The sequence below is a fragment of the Heptranchias perlo genome, chromosome 1 (genome assembly GCF_035084215.1).
Source record: "Heptranchias perlo isolate sHepPer1 chromosome 1, sHepPer1.hap1, whole genome shotgun sequence".
Taxonomy (NCBI): Eukaryota; Metazoa; Chordata; class Chondrichthyes; order Hexanchiformes; family Hexanchidae; genus Heptranchias; species Heptranchias perlo.
This window is the reverse complement of record NC_090325.1, coordinates 93104036-93125649: the sequence shown is the minus strand read 5'-3', so window position 1 is coordinate 93125649 and position 21614 is coordinate 93104036. Positions and strand designations below refer to the sequence as shown.

Sequence of the window (21614 nt, the reverse complement as noted above, 5' to 3'; positions counted from 1 at the left end):
ACGGCAATTGATATTAGCTCAATTGCTAAATTTAAATCTGAGATAGATAGCTTTTTGGCAACCAAAGGTATTAAGGGATATGGGCCAAAGGCAGGTATATGGAGTTAGATCACCGATCAGCCATGATCTTATCAAATGGCGGAGCAGGCACGAGGGGCTGAATGGCCTACTTCTGTTCCAATGTTCCATTCCTTATAAATATATAAAATAGGTGCTTACTGTTCCACAAAACTAGATAGAATTATGCTGAGTTTTTTGGTGACCGGTAACAGCAGTGGTATTGCCTGATTTCCTCAAGTTTGTGGATTTGCTACATTAATGTAACTATGTAAAAATTGATGTTTGCTGGGAGAATACCACTATGATTTCACAATAACTGGTGATGTCAGTCTTAACGTAATCTCCAACAAAGGTATGTTTAATGGCACTGGAAGCAATGTGTATAAGTAAAAACAATAACATTTTGACTTTTTTTTAACTCAAAACTGTTTTATTGACCAGATTACACTCTGAAAGTTAAGTTAATTTTGGAAATGCGACTAAAACAAGTTATTCCAGCATGCATTTAGTACAGCATCGCATTAGCCTTTCTATTTACATTTTATAAAATAACTACTGCTGAAGAATTGATTGAATGATTGCTCATAGTATTTTCCAAGTTAAATTGTGTCATGCAGTTTAAAAAAAGAGAATGAAGAAGTTAATGTTTTAAAAAATGTTTTGAAAAATCTTTTACTCCCTTATGATATTAATAGGCTATGTAGGAGATAAGTGTGGATTGCCATCATACTCACGAGACCATGCTGGCCTTTAGATGCAGTCCTCTCCATGAATATTAATTTCATGCTTGCTTGTTTCAAATACATATCCCAAGGATAAGTAATAAATGTGTGAAATCTGCAATATTAATTGTAATAAGACTGTAAAGAACTTCAAATCATGTTTATTGTTGAAAATCATTTGGCTGTAATGCAGGAAAGAAAATACTCAGTCTCAGAATTTAAGATTTTAAGTTGAAGCTGCGGTGTTTAGGATAAGCCTGGTAGTTATAGTGGTAGAGGCCTGGGTTCAAAATCAAGCTTTGAATTGATTCTTGAGTTTGGGTTACTCTAGCTTCAGCTTGGGTTTGCTGTTTTTAGCTATGCTGCCCCCTATTTCCCAAAGAGAATGTTTGGGTATTTGAGGGAAGGTATTTTGATGGCCGAATGGCTTTTTTTTAAGCCCTTTCCTTAGATTGCTGTGTTAACATGGTGATCCATTAAATTGTATTGTATAAAGTACATATAATTCATTGGTCATGGTGGGCCAGTTATATTTCAAATTTGGAAAAACTGAAGTTTAAATTTGAAAACATTGCAATGTAAAAACCTGTACAATTTGCAGTATTTATTTAATTGTAGTGTATGTTTTAAACACAAATTTAAAATGGCATTCTTGTTAAATGACTTTCTAATGTATCTGCTTTGTATTTATGCAGGAGGGCGGTATCAACTAGAAATTAAAATTCCAGAAACATATCCATTTAATCCTCCAAAGGTGAGACATGTCTGTACACATGTATTTCTGGATAAAGTAGTGGGCAATGATTGCTGAATTTACTAGCAGTATTAGAACTAGCAATGAGTGGGACACTGCTTGATGCTTATATTCGGCAGTTAAACGTAAATGAATAGTCTTTTCAACTGTTGTAGCCATCATTGTCAATGTTTGAAATTTTGTTGTACCTTCAAATAGATTTTGTAGCTTTTTTCCAATTTTTAATGGACTCTACAAAATAATTTTTGCATTTCCCCCCTTTTCTCCATTAAAAATGGCTATTACAAATTAGCATATGAGCCTCATTTGCTGTTTAGTTTTCTCCATGGTGTTAGCCTTAGCTCAGTGGTAGCATTCTCTCCTCTTGAGTCAGAAGGTCGTGGGACTTGAGCGTATAATGTAGGCTGACACTTTAGTGCAGTATTGAGGGGGTGCTGTCTTTCGGATGAGACGTTAAACCAGACGTTAACCCCGTCTGGCCCCTCAGGTGGATGTAAAAGCTCTCATGGCACTATTTGAAGACAAGCAGGGAAGTTCTCCCAGTGTCCTGGCCTGGGCAATATTTATCCCTGAATCAACATCGCTAAAACAAATTATCTGGTCATTTATTTCATTGCTTTTTGTGGGATCTTGCTGTGTGAAAATTGGCTGTCACGTTTCCTACATTATAATAGTGACTACACTTCAAAAGTACTTCATTGGTTGTAAAGGGCTTTGGAACGTCCTGAGGTCATGAGAATAGGTGCTAAATAAATGCAATTCCTTCTACTTTCCTTTTTCCTGACCATGCATTTCACCTTTTTTGTTATGGAGTTTTGTTTTATCAAGCTTTTAAGCATGCTCCTGTTTTGTTCTATATTCACTCTGTTATTGCCCTTTATCTCAAATGGCAAGGCATTCTTTGAACGTTGCAGCATACCATAAACATAAACCATATTGAGAGGAATTTGATCTGTTCCAATTATAGGGGTTTTGCGATGGATAACTGTACAAGTGCATAAAATAATAGATGTCATAGCCTTAGGGATGGAAGTTCAGTCTGCTTCCACTGCAGGGAAGTGCATCTGTGTGTTGCAAATAGTTAGAAACCTTGTTAGATGCCCTTTGCAAGTATTGTACCAAGTAGATATAGAACAAGTTCCCATTTTCTCTGCAGTTCCTGTAGTATAACATGGAAACTATTGGGCCGAGGAGTGGAAGTGTGCTGTATAATAATTGGATCTGAATAATTTACCTTTGGTTACTTATGCTAAACTTGTATTCTATAAGCCCAAGTACTATGATTCTCTACTGTTTGCCTCCAATATTCCTTTCCAAGGCATTGTGTATGGTTGGTGACTGCACAGGAATGACACATGATAGGTGGATGCAATATAAAATATAATTTTGAATTTGAGTGAGGAGTCATTTGCTGTCCTGTCATGCCTCATTGCCCCCTTTTTGGGAGTTTGTGTCAAAATAGGTATAACTGGTATACTTTCAAGATTCTCTCTTCTCTAGCTTGTTATATTCTACTATATTATTTCTCGTTGCTCTTTGCTCTGATGGCAAATCAACTTGTGATCCTGCAGGTTAGTAGTTTTTGGTTGGAAAATCTTGACATATTTTGAGGTTAGCCAGGATGGCATGCATTTGCAAATTCAGGATTCCCCACTTCCCTGTTAGCTGGTATTTTGTTTGGATTTGTTGAAATAGAGGTATGTAATTCCATTAGCTTTATGGTCAGATGTGAGGTGCGCATCAGGGTTTTCTCCTGGCAAGTATGCACATCATATTTTTAGCTGGTTTAGGGTCTGTCTCAAGTTCCAGGGAAAGCTGCTGTCGTGTTCCCGAATTGGTGAAATCTTTTAGTTTAATAAAATGCATTTAATGGCCTTAAAATATCCGGTTTGGTGTAAGCAAAGTAGGGTGGTGAATGGGTTTGAATAAGATTTTGTAATCTGTTGAGTTGACAAGTCAAGAAATTTATATTGTTGAAATAATTTGTAAACAGCAAAACTAATTTCTGCATTAACGAGCGAAGTACAGCTTTTTGATTGTAAGTTGTGAATTTTTTAATAATTGTTCTACAAGCACAATATCTTTTTTGGAAAATCATTCTTTCATCACCAGTGTGAAATTTAACACACCATGATAGAAATTTTATCTTTGCATTTACGATCTGAGTTTATCATTGCCACAAATGCCAATTACAATCAGGCTTTTTTAGTAATGTGACGGTCTAAGGACAGTTGGTATATCGCTGACTTTTGCCATGTTTACTTGAGTACCAAAGGCAAGTTGAGTCATTTGGTGTAGATTGTAGAAATTTCTGAAATATTCTGTGTTAGTCAACTATATGAAATAACCAATGGGTAACAAGAATTTTCACCCGCTTTTAACAAATATTTGGGATTCAAGGCCTTCGTAAACTTGTAAACTTTGGTAATCAGAAAACCTGACATGAAGTCTCTGTTTTGTAAGAATTACTTTATGCATTGTCACCATCATTTTGGCCAGTTGCAAACACTGTAGGTATTGACCTCTCCCCATAGCAGAAAGTAGATATTAACTAGAATCTTGCTAGGTTAATAATTTTCATTCATTTGTGTTTAGAAAAGTATTTTGCAGTATTCCATGACACTCAAACTTTGGGAATCGGCTTTTGTTTTACTGTTTTCTATTAAACATAAATGAAAATGATTGTATCTTTCAGGTTCGATTTATTACAAAAATTTGGCATCCAAATATTAGTTCTGTAACGGGAGCCATTTGTTTGGATATTCTGAAAGATCAGTGGTAAGTTTCCCTGCCTTTGTTCTGGTATGGCATACAATCTCTGACCTTTTTAATTCTTAGCTAGTAGTCTGTATTGTGTTTGTAACTTCTTTAATGCACGCATATTTTACGGTACTGTTTTTATTTTTGAAGTCTGATTCTGCTCAGTTTTTGCTATTCATTAGCGCAGTGAATTACATGATTTTTCTAAAATTGAATCGATCTTTTTGTATGATTTGACTACAGCAGATGATCAGTATGTAGGATTAAATTTTGTCACTGTATAAAATGCGCATATTCTGATACATTCATATTAAAATATAAAAGGAAATCCTCTGACTTTCACTATAGCTATTGAGGATGTCTTTATAGAATCATACAGCGCAGAAAGAGGCTGTTCGGCTCATCGTGTTTGTGCTGGATCTTTGAAAGAGCTGTCCAATTAGTCCCACTCCCCTGCTCTTTACCCATAGCCCTGAAAACTACTTCTTTTACAAGTATATATCCAATTCCCTTTTGAAAGTTACTACTGAATCTGCTTTAACTGCCTTTTCAGGTAGTGCATTCCAGGTCATCATAACTTGCTGCGTTTTAAAAAAAAAAAATTCTCCTCATTTCCCCCCCCTGGATTTTTTGCCAATTATCTTGTATCTGTGTCCTCTAGTTATCGACCCTCCTGCCAGTGGAAACAGTTTCTCCTTATCTACTCTATCAAAACCCCATGTAATTTTGAATGCCTCTATTAAATCTCCTCTTAACCTTCTCTGCTCTAAGGAGAACAATTCCAACTTCTCTAGTCTCTCATCCCACATCCCTGGTACCGTTCTGGTAAATCTCCACACCCTCTCCAAGGCCCTGACAACCTAATGTCTTTTTATTGCTTTTTTTTATTGTCTCCCTCTCTTTTGGCGATGACAAGTCTCGGGGCCAAGAATAACCACAGCCCTTTATGTAATGTTGCTGCAATAATGCAGTAACTTTCTATACTGCTGTTGCACTGTGGTCATTGCTGTAATACTGTAGAACAAAGTGCACAATATTTGTGTAGAATGTTCGCGGGGCCAATTTTGCTGTCCCTGGATTTTCTGTTCTATTGTGATGTTTGTGCTGATGTTTCAACCACTAGAAGTAGTTGGCTTACCTATTCTGACTGGTTAGGATTTGTTCTATGCTGCATTTGTATCCCAGCTACCTGTCTCAAACCAGTAGCTGCAGTATGTAGTATGGCCAGGCACAGTACCCAGCTCACATTGCCTGGGTTGGGACTCTGATGTCCAGAAGAGAGCTCTGCTGTTGTACTATTACACGCATGTGTAGAGTTCCTCTCCTGGTAATTACAAATTTTAAATGTTTCCGGGCACTAGTGTCTGCACTGTCTAAACTTTTAAATTAACTGCAGTTAAGTTTAGAAAGTGTCCAGGAGTTCCAAAGAGCGTACTGGGCACTTTTTAATTCTGGCTTGGCATTGCACTGAAGATGCACTCTATGTAGTATCAGATATAAGCAATGTGCAACTACCTCTTCACACCCCTTTCCACAGTTAGGTTGAGCTGCATCACAACTCCACATTTATATTACAATTTAGCATCGGTGCGAACCACTTTGGACCAACATCAAGCATGACTTGAGTTCCACACTTTTTTTCTTTTATGATGCTGATCACTTTTAATGTTACTGTACAGTATAGTTAAAAGTCTCAAAGCTTTTATGATTTGCTAGCCACATGATGTATATATTGGTACAAAAATTTGAAGTGTTTTAAATTAGAGACATAATACATTATGAAATGTATTGTTTTACAGAATTTGAGTAATTTTAGGGTTATAGTAGTAAGAAGTCAGCAATAGTGTATTTTTTATTTTCCTAAATATTTAAAAAGTCTCTGCATTTTTCAACATTTAGAAATGCATTATCTTTGTATATAAATTGCAAACCTGATTACCTCTAATGATGAAAGTAGCAATTATGCAGAAATCATGAAAAGGAGCATTGTGTGGTTCCTGCATGAGCCAGCCAGTATGAGCTATTTTTTTTTTTCCTGTGCACCCTTTTTTGTAGGTGGTTCCCTCGCATCTGCTGCCCCTGAGAATCCAAAATTATGTCTTTATATCCATCTGCAATTTTTTTGTCTTCCATCCTAACTGAAGAAGGGTTATGAAGGGCAGGAAGAAAGAGATAAATTGAGGCTTGGTAAAATCTATCCCTTCAGATATTTTCTTGTTGACAGTCAGCTGGCGTACTCCAGCCTCTGACACCAAGATCTCCAGCCAAATGCAGGTGCCTGGGTCCAGTGGATTTCGTTGATTAGACTTACGGAATAAATTTGTATAATTCTGCCTGCTTCAGTCAGGAAAAAGTTCTGTCTTTAATCCCTGTTCTTGATGTATTCCCTACAGTCAGTTGATCTCTTGTCTGATTTGCACTCATCAGCAAGAACTCTTATGAATCTAATTGTCTTCTGCCTGTCAGCCCACTTCCCCTTTCCTTAGTCAGATTTTCCCTACACTTCGCAATTATTCCCCTGCGCGCCCACCCCCCCAACCCCGACATTGCAATTTGGTGTCTTTGGTCTGTTGGATCTCGCTGCCTTGCATCCAAATGTTGGTCGTGTAAGTCCCCCTCCTCACCATCCATTCTGTAGCTTACTAGTTGGACACAGTTGTACTCCTGAATTTCGCATCGCTATTTTTTTTCTTTGAGTTTACACTTCAAAATATAGATATTTATTACCCACTTTGAACTATCTTTTGAATCTACAGTTATATCATATGCTTCATTTGCTACATTCTATCTTCCATTGACATGTTATTGAACTGACTGTCTAGGTCTCATCTCTCACCAGTTGTAAGGATACTACATGAAATTAATTGGGGCAGTCACGACTCTGTTCCTAGTGGGCATGGGTCCACAGCATAAAAATGCCCACAGTTTGCTACATATCAGCACTAAGATTGTAACCATGCGACAGCCACGACGCTGGGTGATGTAGGAAATGAAAATAATGTGTTGGTTTAATAGAATGTGCTCTATGGAAGTTGTGGTTGACGGACCTCTCAATTACTTTAAAAATCCCATACTACATATTTTTTGATCTGGATGCCCTAATTCATTATGAAGTTAAGATGAATTCTTCCATTTTAGACTGTTTCTAAAGATTTATAGGACAATTGTATACTTTACTAGTAAATGAATAAATGCACAGTCCAAAATCCAAAGAAAGGAGCAAGAATTTCAGTTTGCAGATGCAGAGAGGAGATACAGGCCTCTCATGACTTGAAAAACACTGACTGTCCACCAACAAGTGTGATATTTTCTTTTCAATTGCTCTGTTTTGTTTTCTCCTCTTGCCAACTTTCATCAGTCCCCGTTCCATCTGCAGGTATTGTGTGTTTTCTCTTTCCCCCTCGTGCTCTCATTCCTCCCTGCCCGTCCCCCTCGCACGAATAAGGGATGGATCCCTGGATAATTTTCTTTTCCCTAGCCCTGTGTGGTGCACCCACTGCAGCTAAAGTAGTACAGAGTGTGGATCGGACTTAGGATGATCTTAGTTTGTACTACTCAGATATTCACTGGATAAACTGTTAAGTTTATCCTTAACTAAGTGAAGCACAAAGCTTTTTCTTTAATCAGACATTTTCAGTCCTGATGCTATTCAGAATTAGAGCAATTTTTAATGTTTACGATTGATTGCTGCCACTTGACAGCCTTAAAATTACCTTGTTAAGGGTTTTGTGCTGATATGCTGACTGAACAAGTTGCTGTAAATCTCTCAGATGCACTTTATGATGGGGTTGGGAGGTGGGGGTGGAGGAGGAAGAGGACAGAGTGACATTTCTTCCAGGGATGTGGAGAACTTGGGATGTGTGGAATTGGGGCTGGGACACCTCGTTAGGGCAGTGTAGAATAAATTTCACTCTGTATTTGGCTGTGCTGCAACTGACCAGGGGTGTTAAAACTTGGCCTGTTAGATATTTCAGAGATGGTTTTGGATGGTATTTAATTCTAGGGGATTCCATTCTGTTCCTTTCTTCCCATTTCCTTTAGTTGTTGCTCGAGACCTAAATTTGTTTTTTTTTAAAAGAATTTTCCCCCTCATCTGAAGGTGCAGAGCAAAACTAAAACCATCCCATTAGTCTGTCTTCTGACCAGTACTATATGTACAAGTGAAGAAGAGCATGTTGAAGGAAAGAGAATTTTTTGCAGCATTTTCATTAGGCCCTTTATGGACTTTGCTTTGAACTAAGTCGTCATTAACGAAATGGTTACTAGATTGTATCAAAAATTTGTACAGAATTGCTAACTGACTTACAGGTTTTATGTATCCATCAGCCTTTTTAACCCACTGGTAGAAATAATTTAATACTAAGTTGAGAATTGTACACCATTTAATAATATAAAACATGGACAGTACTGCATATATTGGAAGCTGCTACAGTTTGGTCTGACTAGAATTCCCATTTTTTTTTGTGGATGCATTTTGTTTCCCATTCCTCCATGTTGTATAACATGCATAAACCAAGGTTTGGAGGTAACTGGGCATGCAGATATTCTCAATGATGAATGAGGCCTAGTATGAGAGTTTATAACCAGTTGTGCAAACAAAGTGTTTTTAATAATTTATATTTGTTTTTCCATGTCTCAGTAACAACCTTGAATCACTGTCTGAATAAGATTGTTTATTCTCCTTCACTTCTAGATCACATTAGAGTACCATTTCTTGACCAATGTTGGTAAGAGATCTGCTCCCGGGCCTCTGCCTTTGTTACTCTGTAGTCCTCCACTAGGAAAAGGCGTGAGAGCACTGTGATTTAATGCTGTCCTTCTTGCTTTTCATAATTTAAAAAAATTGAATTGTTTAGGAGTTGTCAAGAGTGAATTGTACAAGAACAGGGATCGGTTGAACATGAACTACTGGAGCTTTGTACTCTGTTTAGTGACTGACTTTATGGTGCTCAATTCTATTTTTAGGGCTGCTGCTATGACTCTAAGGACCGTTTTATTATCGTTACAAGCCTTACTGGCAGCAGCTGAACCAGATGACCCACAGGATGCAGTAGTGGCACAACAGGTTAGCAATGGCTTGGCAGCAGCCAGAACAATGCAGAAAGACTATATATTCTTCAGTTTAAAAAAAAATTGACAAGCCCCACAAAATTGGGAAGGATCAGTTGACCAAATTAACTGGGGAATCTTCCTGGCCTGCACTGCTCAGTGTCACATCACAGGGTGTTCTTTCCCAGGAATCATCAGGGAAGCTGCCACAGTAACACATTTTACAAAAAATTAGAGATAGTTGCAGTACATTGAATTATACAATATTTCATTGCTTTTGTAAAGAATCTCTACAAGACAAATCCTGAGAGCATTCAAACTGCCATTCAGCTCTACTGATGTACAGTTATTGAATTCATATGAGGTACTGGGTTGTATTTAGCTCATTTTAAATAGTTTTGATGGTTTAATGAACATTAGGATTTGAAGAATAAATGAAGTGTTTCATTTACCTCACCAAAATGCCCATATTTGTATAATTGCCTTGAATGAAGTTTAATAAAAACAAATTAGGCAATGTTTGGATGCAAAAAAGAAAAATTGCTATACCTAGCAATTTATTGTACATTGTTCTAGGTTTTTACTTAAATGGTGAATAAAATTGTGATGTAGGTTAAACATCTGTATTGATCCTTAAAGCTGTTGTTATATCTTGCATTGAGTCATGCAAGATATGTTTGCCATTGTAAAAGTTTAACCTATTTTTGAAATAAAATGGACACTGGTGATTGTTTATAAAAGGAACACAGAAATAAAATGCAGCATACAGAACCTATTTCCTTTGTTTTAAATAATTGTAATATTTGTTCATATTATTAGTTTCTCTGATTCCTGGTAAGTTCCCCCTGTAGTGTGACAATGAGCAGTACAGACTAGGAAAATCCCTGATGGATCCCAGATCTGACTGAAATAAGCTAACAGCACGGGCAGCAGTGGGGCTGTTGCAATGGCCTTATTGTTCAGATTAAGGAGGGGGATGAAATTGACCAGAATCCCTTCCTAATCTGAATCCAATAACTCTCATTCTGAAAATTGTGGATGAGAGAACAGGATCAAGCATAGTTTTGTTTATCGTTTTCCTGCTCGCTTCTCCCCCCCCCCCCCCCCCCCCCAAAATAAAAAGTGACTCATGACGAACGGCTAATTCAGATTATTAAAGGGCCAATGCCACATGTGGATACCCAACATGATTTGTTTTCGATAGAAGAGAGTAAGAGGAAAAATTGGTAGGGTGTAATTCCTTATGGGTCATTGTAACAATACAACATGTTAAAAGCAAGCAAATTGATTTGATAAACAGGAGAATGTGATGGCTAATCTGGCAGGTTCCTAGTATAATAACATTGAAGAATTATTACAGTATAGAGGTGAATGTCTGGTGGCAAATGATTAGAATGAATACTTAGGTTGTCAGATGTAGAGTCTGCAGTTGCTTGAATGTTATTTTGTAATTGAAGAAAATTGTGCAACTGTTTAACAACTTTTTGTTAATAAAAGTTTATCCTGATCTGATACGTTTTTGTTTTCTCCCCTGACCCTCTTTGTCTCAAAACCTGACAGCCACATTTTCTGGCCCCAGATCTCTGCCAAGACCACACTCTTGATCTTCAATTTTATTAATCTTTGTACATTTTAGAAACCTAAAATAGGAGCTAGGTTGAATGTTTTAATTCATTATATTGAAGTTCAAATTCCAAAATTTTCTTTTTTTTTAGAATGTTAAGCTGATGTAATTGCTTATAGCTTCTATTTGAGCTGTGTACTTATGGAGTATGTTCTTTCTGCAGTACAAGCAAAATCCAGAGATGTTTAAACAGACGGCCCGACTCTGGGCGCACGTGTATGCTGGAGCGCCAGTTCCTAGCCCCGAGTACACTAGAAAAGTAGACAAACTGTGTGCTATGGGCTTTGATAAAGTGAGTATTAAGAGTAATTTTACCTGAATCTATAGCATACAGCAAAAGTTGTTTATAAACAGTTTTGCACTTCCAATTTATATTTTAACAATCATCTTGTTCTAGTTGTTTCTGCATTTGTAGTATGCTTGCATTTATATGGCACCTCATTGTATTGAAATGCCTCAAAGTGCATGACATAATGAATTTGAAATGCAATAGCTGTTATAGGCAAAGCTGCAGCTATGCTGTATCACTGGTATCCCACAAACAGCGATGAGATAAATAATGAGTTAATCGGTGTTTTTGTTGAGGGAAGAATGTTGGGCAAGACACTGGGAGAACTCTTGACTTCTTTGAATAGAACTATAGAATCTTTAACATCCGTCTGAATAAATGGTACAGGCAGAAGCAAACTCTGTTTAACGTCTCATCCGAATATATGGGCAGGCTTAGAACATCTAGTTTTATATGAGCAAAGGCTATTTAATCTGTAGGGCAAATATATGGATTAAATGCTCCTGTCCTGGGAAGGGGACACATTGAAAACCAAATTTTTAAAAAGCTGCAGCCACCTGGTTCATTCATTAGAAATCCCTGTGAGTCCAAGGAAAGGCAGGTGTTCAGTAGGGAAAGAAGAATATGAATGTTTCTTCCTGTCTAGCAAAAGAGAGAAGAGTGATGACTTTCTCTGACCACTTTCTGAAATAAAATCTAGTTTAATGTCTTTTCCTGTTAGAGGGAGAGAAATTCACATGGTTTATCTACTGTTACTGATATCTTAAAGTTTTTATTTATATATATTTTAATAGTTCTCAGCACTAATATTTGTTAATATTGTGACTGTGATGCACTGTATTTGACATCTCTGCCATGTTCAATTATGGTCGACCATGCCATGCCCTTGGGTGTTCCATTTCTACCAATCCGAGTGTCACCACTGCAACTTCAGCAATGGCTATTCTTCCTTCACCCACACTATCAGCTCCAGGGTGCCCTGAGGATCTATCCTTGGCCTGTTCCCCTAATCTATATGCTGCCCCTTGGTGACACTATATAAGCAGGCATGAGGTCAGCTTTCACATGCATACTGATGATACCTATCTGTACCTCTTTGCCACTTCTCTCAACCCTTAACTATCTCCTTGCTGTCAGACTGCTTATCCAACAAAAAAGTCCTGAACGAATCACACATTATTCCAGCTCAACATTGGGAAGAACAAGAGCTATCTTCATTGGGCCTTGCCACCACCTCCCATCGGTTGTTCTGGTTGTCCTCCATCCATTGTTCCTGATTACACTCTCTGTTGAAACAAGCAATTCACAGTCTAGGTTTCCTGCTTGTCCTGAACTGAACTTCAAGCTCCACATCGTATCCATCACTAATTCTGCTCACTTCCACCTCTACAACATTGCTCACCTCTACCCTGGTGAAATCTTGATCCATGCCTTTGTCACCTTGGGATTCAACTACTCTTAACACTCTCCTTGTTGGCCTTCCATAACTTCAGATTGTTCAAAATCCTGCCACAGCTATCCTGTCCTTCATATCCATTGCTGTTGTCCCCTCTAACTAATACTTGTTTCCTGTCCTGCTCCGCGTTACATTCAAAATCCTTGTCTAAGTTCCTCCCTGGTCTTTCTCTGCTCTAACTCTGAAGTTTCCTCCCTCTGGAATATTCCATTCCTCTAACTGATCACCTGTGCAACTCTAACCTTGCCCCTCTGTTGGTGGCAGACCCTTTAGCTGTCTCGGTCTTATTTTTTTGAACTCCCTCCCTCTGCACCTTTCCCTCCACTTCAAATCTTATTTCTTCAACCTAGCCTACTATCATCCCTCCTAATCTCTTCCTGCCTCGGTGTCCATTTTCTTTGTGCCTACTTGTGAAATGCCTTCGGATGTTTCTTCTCCTCCTTGTTTTTAATGTAGTTTGTATGCTGCTGTACCCATCAAGAGCACTTTAGGGAATTCAATATAAAGCTTCAGTGTCGATACAGAAACAAAGATACATATGGAAAGGCTCAGGTTCAGACCTTGAGACCACTGAGAACAGAGACTGAAATTACAAGGATGGAAAGCCTAGAAATCTCTAACGCATAAAACTTGAATACTGCCTCCAGTGGATTAAAAACTGAAAGGACAGAAAGAAAGACAGCTCAAGAGTTGTTGAGCTGGAGTTTGAGGTGCAGACATTGCGATACATCAGGGAGGTGGAGAGTAACCTGGACACTTTGACCCAGGAGGCAGTCACACCCCTTAGGTCAGATAGTGGTTTAGATTTGGTTAGTGGTCAGGGATAGGAGGATGTGACTGGGGGTCAGGCAGGTAAGGGGACCCCAGATGCAGTGGTGGAGGAGCCTCGGCCTTTTCCTCGTCCAACAGGTACGAGGTACTTGCTACCAGTGTGGATGAGAACAAAGAATAGGGAGGGTGGCCAAATTGACCACGGCACGTGGTACAGGAAGCCATTCAAGTGGGGGGGAGTGAAAAGGAATGTGGTAGTGTTAGGGGATAGTATAGTCAGGAGGATAAATACTGTTCCCCGCAGCTGCGACAGAGAGCCAAAGGCTGCATTGCCTGCCCTGTGCTAGGATTAAGAACATCTCGCGCTGGCGAAGAACTTGGAGCAGGAGGGGGAGGATAAAGTTGTTGTGGTCCATGTAGGAACCAACGACATAGGTAGAACTAGGAATGAGGTTCTGCTGAGGGAGCTTGAGGAGCTAGGGTACAAATTAAAAAACACCACCTCAAAGGTGGTAATCTCTCGATTGCTACCTGAGCCATGTGCAAACTCATATAGGGACAAACAGATTAGGTGGTTGAAGCGTAGCTGAAAGAATAGTGTGGGAAGCAGGGGTTTCAATTCATGGGGCACTGGCACCAGTACCAAGGAAAGAGGGAGCTGTTCCACTTGGACGTGCTCCATTTAAACCGGGCTGGGACCAGTGTCCTGACAAATCGAATAACTAGGGCAATAGATAGGGCATTAAACTAATAAGATGGGGGAGGGTTTAGGTAAGCATAAATTTATAAGTCTAAAGAGAAAAGTCAAGGCTGTAGAACAGAGTAGTGATTTGAGTAAAAACAAGCAGTGCGTCAGGAAGGGACAGAGTGTTTAACAAAGGTAATAGGGCATGAGTGACTAAGCACATCGGGGAAAAAAAGTAAAATTTCAAATTAAAGGCGCTACATCTGAATGCACAAAGCATTCGTAACAAGATAAATGGTTTTGATCTAGGTAGCCATTACTGAGCCGTGATTGCAGGGTGACCATGGCTAGGAACTAAGTGTTCCAGGGTAGGCAAAATGGAAAAGTGGGGTGGGGGATAGCCCCGATAAAGGATGAGATAAAGGCAGTAGTGAGAAAGGATCTTAGCTCAGAAAATCAGGATGTAGAATTAGTATGGGTGGAGCTAAGAAATAACATGGGGCAGAAAACACTGGTGGGGGTAGTTTATAGGCCCCCTCACAGTAGTTAATGTTGGACAGAGTAAAAATCAGGAAATTAGAGGAGCATGTAACAAGGATAAAGCAATAATCGTGGGTGACTTTAACCTTCATATAGACTAGGCAAACCAAATTGGCAAAAGTAGTTTGGAGGACGAGTTCATGGAATGCATTCGAGACAGTTTTCTAGAACAATATGTTGAGGAACCAACAGGCTATTTTAGATCTAGTATTGTGTAATGAGACGGGGTTAATTAGTAATCTTATAGTTAAGGTTCCTCTGGGGAAGTGATCATAATATGATCGAATTTTATATTGAGTTTGAGTGATGTAGTTAAGTCCGAAACTAGGGTCTTAAATTTAAACAAAGCCAGTTACGTAAGTATGAGGGGCGAGTTGGCTAAGGTAGACTGGGAAATTAGATTAAAAGATATGATGGTAGATAAGACATGGCGAACATTTAAATAAATAATTCATAATCTCAACATTGGAATAAAAACTCCAGGGAAAAGTGATCCAACTGTGGCTAACTAGAGAAATTAAGGATAATAGATTAAAAGAAGATGCTCACTTTGTTGCCAAAAAGAGTAGTAAGCCTGAGGATTGGGAGGGTTTTAGAAATCATCAAAGGATCACCAAGAAATTGATAGAGGGAGAAAATAGAATGAGAGTAAACTAGCAAGAATTATAAAAACAGATTGTAAGAGCTTCTACAAGAATGTAAAAAGGAAGAGATTAGCAAAAATAAACGTGGGCCCCTTAGAGGCAGAGAGGGGCAAAATTATAATGGGGAATAAAGAAATGGCAGAGATGTTAAACAAATATTTTGCATCTGTCTTCACAGTAGAAGACACAAAAAAACATACTGGAAATAGTGAGGAACCAAAGTCTAATGAGATTGAGGAACTTAAAAGTAATTAAGATTAGCAAAGAAAAAGTACTGGAGAAACTAATGGGACTAAAAGCCGACAAATCCCCTGGGCTTGATGGCCAACATCCTAGGGTTTTAAAAAAAGTGGCTGCAGATTTAGTGAATGCGTTGGTTTTGATCATCCAGAATTCCCTAGATTCTGGAACGATCCCCGTGGAATGGAAGGTAGCAAATGTAACCCCGCTATTCAAGAAAGGAGGGAGAGAGAAAACGGGGAACTATAAGCAAGTTAGTCATTGAGAAAGTGTTAGAATCTATTATTAAGGACGTAGTAACAGGGCACTTAACAAAAAATCATATGATTAGGCAGAGTCAACACGATTTTATGAAAGGGAAATTGTGTTTGACCAATCTACTAGAATTTTTTGAGGGGGTAACTAGCAGGGTAGATAAGGGGGAACTAGTCTCAGGAGTCAGCCATTTTAGGACTGAGATGTGGAGAAATTTCTTCACACAGGGTTGTGAATCTTTGGAATTCTCGACCTCAGAGGGCTGTGGATGCTCAGTCATTGAGTATATTCAAGGCTGAGATCGATAGATATTTGAAGTCTGAGAATCAAGGGCTATGGGGATCCGGTGGGAATGTGGAGATGAAGTCAAAGATCAGCCATGATCTTATTGAATGGCTGAGCAAGCTTGAGGGGCCGTATGTTCTTATGTTCCTTTCCTTCATCTGTTTCAAGTTGTAGTGTAAGCTTTGTCTATCTTCCCCAGGTTGCTTTCATGCATTTGTATTGCTGTGGCATTGGGAGAGGTTGTAGGCTGGGGTGTAGAGTGTGGGGAGACAGGAGAAGAAAGGAGGAAATTAATTTTTAAAATAAATTTTGTCTACAACCCTTAAGCATCTAAATATGAAAGATGTGATGTGCTCTGGCAAATCTGGTGAGAGTGTTCTGACCTAATCAGATACTTATAGAGCAACATTATGTAAAATTACTCTTTCTAATTTAGCCAGGGATGAGTGTTATTCACAAGTCCCAAATAAATTCTTTCTTCCTTGATGTATAGGCTTAATGGTTGGAGGAGTGATTTTATAGGAATGTAAATGAGATTGTGTTTAGTAATATATTTTGGACATGAACTTTTGTCAAACCTTGCTTTACATTGCAACGAAGTGCTGAAAATTATGATGGCCTGCTGATCGAAGTTTAGTTTGACTAATTGACTAACCAAAAGCATAAGAACATAAGAAATAGGAGCTGGAGTAGGCCATGCGGCCCCTCGAGCCTGCTCCGCAATGCAATCAGATCATGGCTGATCTTTGACCTCAACTCCACTTTCCCGCCCGATTCCCATATCCCTGGATTCCCCTAGAGTCCAAAAATCTATCCATCTCAGCCTTGAATATATTCGTAATATATTGCTGGACTATAACTTGGTGTTGTAAAATTGTTTACAATTGTCAACCCCAGTCCATCACCGGCATCTCCACATCTTGAATATATTCAATGACTCAGCATCCACAGCCCTCTGGAGTAGAGAATTCCAAAGATTCACAACCTTCTGCTTGAAGAAATTCCTCCTCATCTCAGTCTTCAGTGGACGACCCCTTATCCTGCGACTATGCCCCCTAGTTCTGGACTCTCTAGCCAGGGGAAACAACGTTTCAGCATCTTATCCTATCAAGCCACCTCAGAATTGTATATGTTTCAATGAGATCACCTCTCATTCTTCTAAACTCCAGAGAGTATAGGCCCATTCTACTCAATCTCTCCTCATTCGACAACCCTCTCATCCCAGGATTAATCTAGTGAACCTTTGTTGCACTGCCTCCAAGGCAAGTATATCCTACCTTAGAGAAGGAGACCAAAACTGTACGCAGTACTCCAGGTGAGGTCTCACTAAAGCCATGTACAACTGTAGTAAGACTTCCTTACTCTTGTACTCCAACCCCCTTGCAATAAAGGCCAATTGCTTTCCTAATTTGCTTTCCTAATTGCCTGCTGTACCTGCATATTAACTTTTTGTGTTTCTTGTACGAGGACACCAGAGTCTTTCTGACCATCAACATTTAATAGCTTCTCGCCATTTTAAAAAAATTCTGTTTTTCTATCCTTCCTACCAAGGTAAATAACCTCACATTTCCCCACATTATATTCCCCTGGCCATCTTCTTGCCCACTCACTTAACCTGTCTATATCCCTTTGCAGACGCTTTGTGTCCTCCTCACAGGTTACTTTCCCACCTAGCTTTGTATTGTCAGCAAACTTGGATACATTACACTCGGTCCCTTCATCTAAGTCATTAATATAATTTGTAAATAACTGGGGCCCAAACCCTGATCCTTGGGGCACCCCACTAGTTACAGCCTGCCAACCTGAGAATGACCCGTTTATCCCTACTCTCTTTTCTGTTCTTTAACCAACCCTCTATCCATGCTAATGTATTACCCCCAACCCCACGAGCCCTTACCTTGTGTAATAACCTTTAATGTGGCACCTTATCAGATGTCTTTTGAAAATCCAAATATACTATATCCACTGGTTCTCCTTTATCTATCCTGCTAGTTACATCCTCAAAAAAATTCTAATAAATTTGTCAAACACTATTTCCCTTTCATAAAATCGTGTTGACTCTGCCTAATCATATTACGATTTTCTCAGTGCACTTTTCCAATTCCTTAATAATGGATTCCAGCATTTTCCTGACAACTGATGTTGCGCTAACTGGCCTGTAGTTCTCTGTTTTCTCTCCCTCCTTCTTGAATAGCGGGGTAACATTTGCTACCTTCCAGTCCACTGGGATCGTTCTAGAATAGAAAGAATTTTGGAAGATCATAACCAATGCATCTGCTATCTCTGCAGCCACCTCTTTTTTAGAACCCTAGGATGTACGCCATCAAGTCTAGGGGATTTGTTGGTTTTTAGTCGCATTGGTTTGTCCAGTACTTTTTCTCTAGTGATATTAATTGTTTTAAGTTCCTCACTCTCCTATACCCCTTGGTTCCCCACTATTTTTGGTTTGCTTTTTGTGTCTTCTACTGTGATGACAGATACAAAATATTTGTTTAACGCATCTGCCATTTCCTGATTAGAATCATGGAAAATTTACGGCACAGAAGGAGGCCATTCGGCCCATCTTGTCCGCGCCGGCTGAGAAACGAGCCACCCAGCCTAATCCCACATTTGGTCCGTAGCCCTGCAGGTCACGGCTCTTCAGGTGCACATCCAGGTATTTTTTAAATGAGTTGAGGGTTTCTGCCTCTATCACCCTCTCAGGCAGTGAGTTCCAGACCCCCACCACTCTCTGGGTGAAAAATTTTTTCCTAATTTCTGCTCTCATCCTTCTACCAATCACTTTAAATCTATGCCCTCTGGTTATTGATCCCTCCGCTAAGGGAAATAGGTCCTTCCTATCCACTCTATCTAGGCCCCTCATAATATTGTACACCTCAATCAAATCACCCCTCAGCCTCCTCTGTTCCAAGGAAAACAACCCCAGGCTATCCAATCTATCATCATAGCTAAAATTCTCCAGTCCTGGTAACATCCTTGTCAATCTCCCCTGCACCTTCTCTAGTCCAATTACATCCTTCCTGTAATGTGGTGACCAGGAATGGCAATAAATGCATGGCCTCGCCAGCGACGCCCATGTCCCGTGAATGAATTTTAAAAAAAAACTCTGCGTAGTACTCAAGCTGTGGGCTAACTAGTGTTTTATACAGTTCCAGCATAACATCCCTGCTTTGTATTCTATGCCTCGGCTAATAAAGGAACGCATTCCTTATGCCTTCTTAACCACCTTATCTACCTGTCCTGCCACCTTCAGGGATCTGTGGACATGCACTCCAAGGTCCCTCACTTCCTCCACACCTCTCAGTATCCTCCCATTTATTGTGTATTCCCTTGCCTTGTTTGCTCTCCCCAAATTCATTACCTCACACTTCTCCGGATTGAACTCCATTTGCCACTTTTCTGACCATCTGACCAGTCCATTGATATCTTCCTGCAGTCTACAGCTTTCCTCCTCACTATCAACCACACGGCCTATCTTTGTGTTATCCGCAAATTTCTTAATCATGCCCCCCTACGTTTAAGTCCAAATCGTTAATGTATACCACAAAAAGCAAGGACCTAGTACCGAGCCCTGCGGCACCTCACTGGAATTAGCCTTCCAGTCGCAAAAACACCCGTCGACCATTACCCTCTGCTTCCTGCCACTGAGCCAATTTTGGATCCAATTTGCCACATTCCCTTGGATCCCATGGGCCTTTACTTTTTTGACCAATCTGCCATGTGGGACCTTGTCAAAAGTCTTGCTAAAATCCATGCAGACTACAATTGTGCTACCCTCATCGATCCTCCTAGTCACTGCCTCAAAAAATTCAATCAAGTTGGTTAGACACGACCTCCCCTTAACAAATCCGTGCTGACTGTCCTTGATTAGTCTGTGCCTTTCTAAGTGACCGTTTATCCTGTCCCTCAGAATTGATTCCAATAATTTGCCCACCACTGAGGTTAGGCTGATTGGCCTGTAATTACTCGGTCCATCCTTCGCTCCCTTTTTAAACGGTACAACGTTAGCAGTCCTCCAATCCTCCGGCACTACGCCTGTATCCAGTGAAGTTTGGAAAATGATTGTTAAAGCCTGTATTTCCTCCCTGGCTTCGTCTGGTGATTTATCCACTTTCAAAGATGCTAATCCCCTTAATACTTCCTCTCTTACTGTTTATCCCATCCAATATTTCACACTCTTCCTCAACTTCAATCCCTGCATCATCCCTCTCTGTGAAGACAGATGCAAAGTTTTCAATAAAAACCATACCCACATCTTCCGCCTCCATGCATAGTTACTTTTTTGGACTCTAATAGGCCCTACTCTTTCCTTGGTTATCCTCTTGCTCTTAATGCATTTATAAAACATCTTCGGGTTTTCTTTGATTTTACCTAAAAAAATTTTCATGCCCTCTCTTCGCTTTCCTAATTTCTTTTTTAACTTCACCCCTGCGCTTTGTCAACTCCTCTAAGCTTTCCGTAGTATTGAGTTCCCAGTGTCTATCATAGGCTTTCTTTTTCTGCCTTATCTTACCCTGAATGCTTCTTGACATCCAGGGGGCTCTAGATTTGGCAGCCTGTTCCATTTTCTTTGTGGGAACATGTTTACCCTGAGCCCCTTGAATCACCCCTTTGAATGTCTCCCACTGCTCTGACACTGATTTACCTTCAAGTAGCTGTTTCCAGTTTACTTCTGCTAAATCACTTCTCAGTACAGTAAAATTGGCCTTTTCCCCAATTGAAAACTTTAACTCCTGCTCTGTCTTTGTCCTTTTCCATAACTATGCTGAAACTAACTCTTATGATCACTACCACCAAAATACTCTTCTGCTGCTTCTTCCACCTGCCCCTCTTCATTTCCTAGAACTAAATCCAGAACTGCCCCCCCGCCCTCTCATTGGGCTTGCTATATACTGGTTTAAAAAAAATTTTCCTGTATGCAATTTAAGAATTCTGTGCCCTTTATACCATTCACACTGTTTGTATTCCAGTTAATATTAGGGTAGTTAAAATCCCCTACTATTACTGTCCTATTGTTTTTGCACGTCTCAGAAATTGGCCTACATATTTGTTCCTCTGACTGGGGGTCTATAGCACACTCCCAGCAGTGTGACTGCCTCTTTTTTGTTCAGCTCAACCCATAAGGCCTCAGTTGATGCTCCTTCTAAAATATCATCCCTCCTCACAACTGTAATTGTTTCCTTAACCAAAGTTGCCACCCCCCCTTTTTTTTATCCCCCTCTCTATCACGTCTGAAAACCCTGTAACCAGGGATGTTGAGCTGCCAGTCCTGCCCCTCTAAGTCATGTTTCTGTAATAGTTAAGATATCATGCTGCCACGTGTCTATCTGTGCCCTCAGCTCATCCGCCTTATTTCCTATACTCCTTGCATTGAGGTAAATATATTTAAGGACTGCCAAACTCCCCTGTTGTTTATTTCCTAACCTTCGTTCCCTCTGCCTTCCAGACCCACTCACTAATTTTCTGACTTTATCCTGTCT

The 21614-nt window shown here is 39.6% G+C and overlaps 1 protein-coding gene across 2 annotated transcripts in view; it reads left to right on the top strand.

Annotated features, from left to right (window-relative positions):
* ube2kb (ubiquitin-conjugating enzyme E2Kb (UBC1 homolog, yeast)) overlaps positions 1–21614 on the top strand; it is an 84056-nt gene that overhangs the window by 46477 nt on the left and 15965 nt on the right. For both annotated transcript variants that reach the window (XM_067988574.1, XM_067988564.1), the window contains exons 3-6: positions 1478–1536; positions 4232–4314; positions 9262–9361; positions 11133–11261. In XM_067988574.1, the coding sequence (XP_067844675.1) occupies positions 9272–9361; positions 11133–11261 (219 nt within the window). In that variant the 5' untranslated portion in view covers positions 1478–1536; positions 4232–4314; positions 9262–9271. The remainder of the gene's footprint in view (positions 1–1477; positions 1537–4231; positions 4315–9261; positions 9362–11132; positions 11262–21614) is intronic.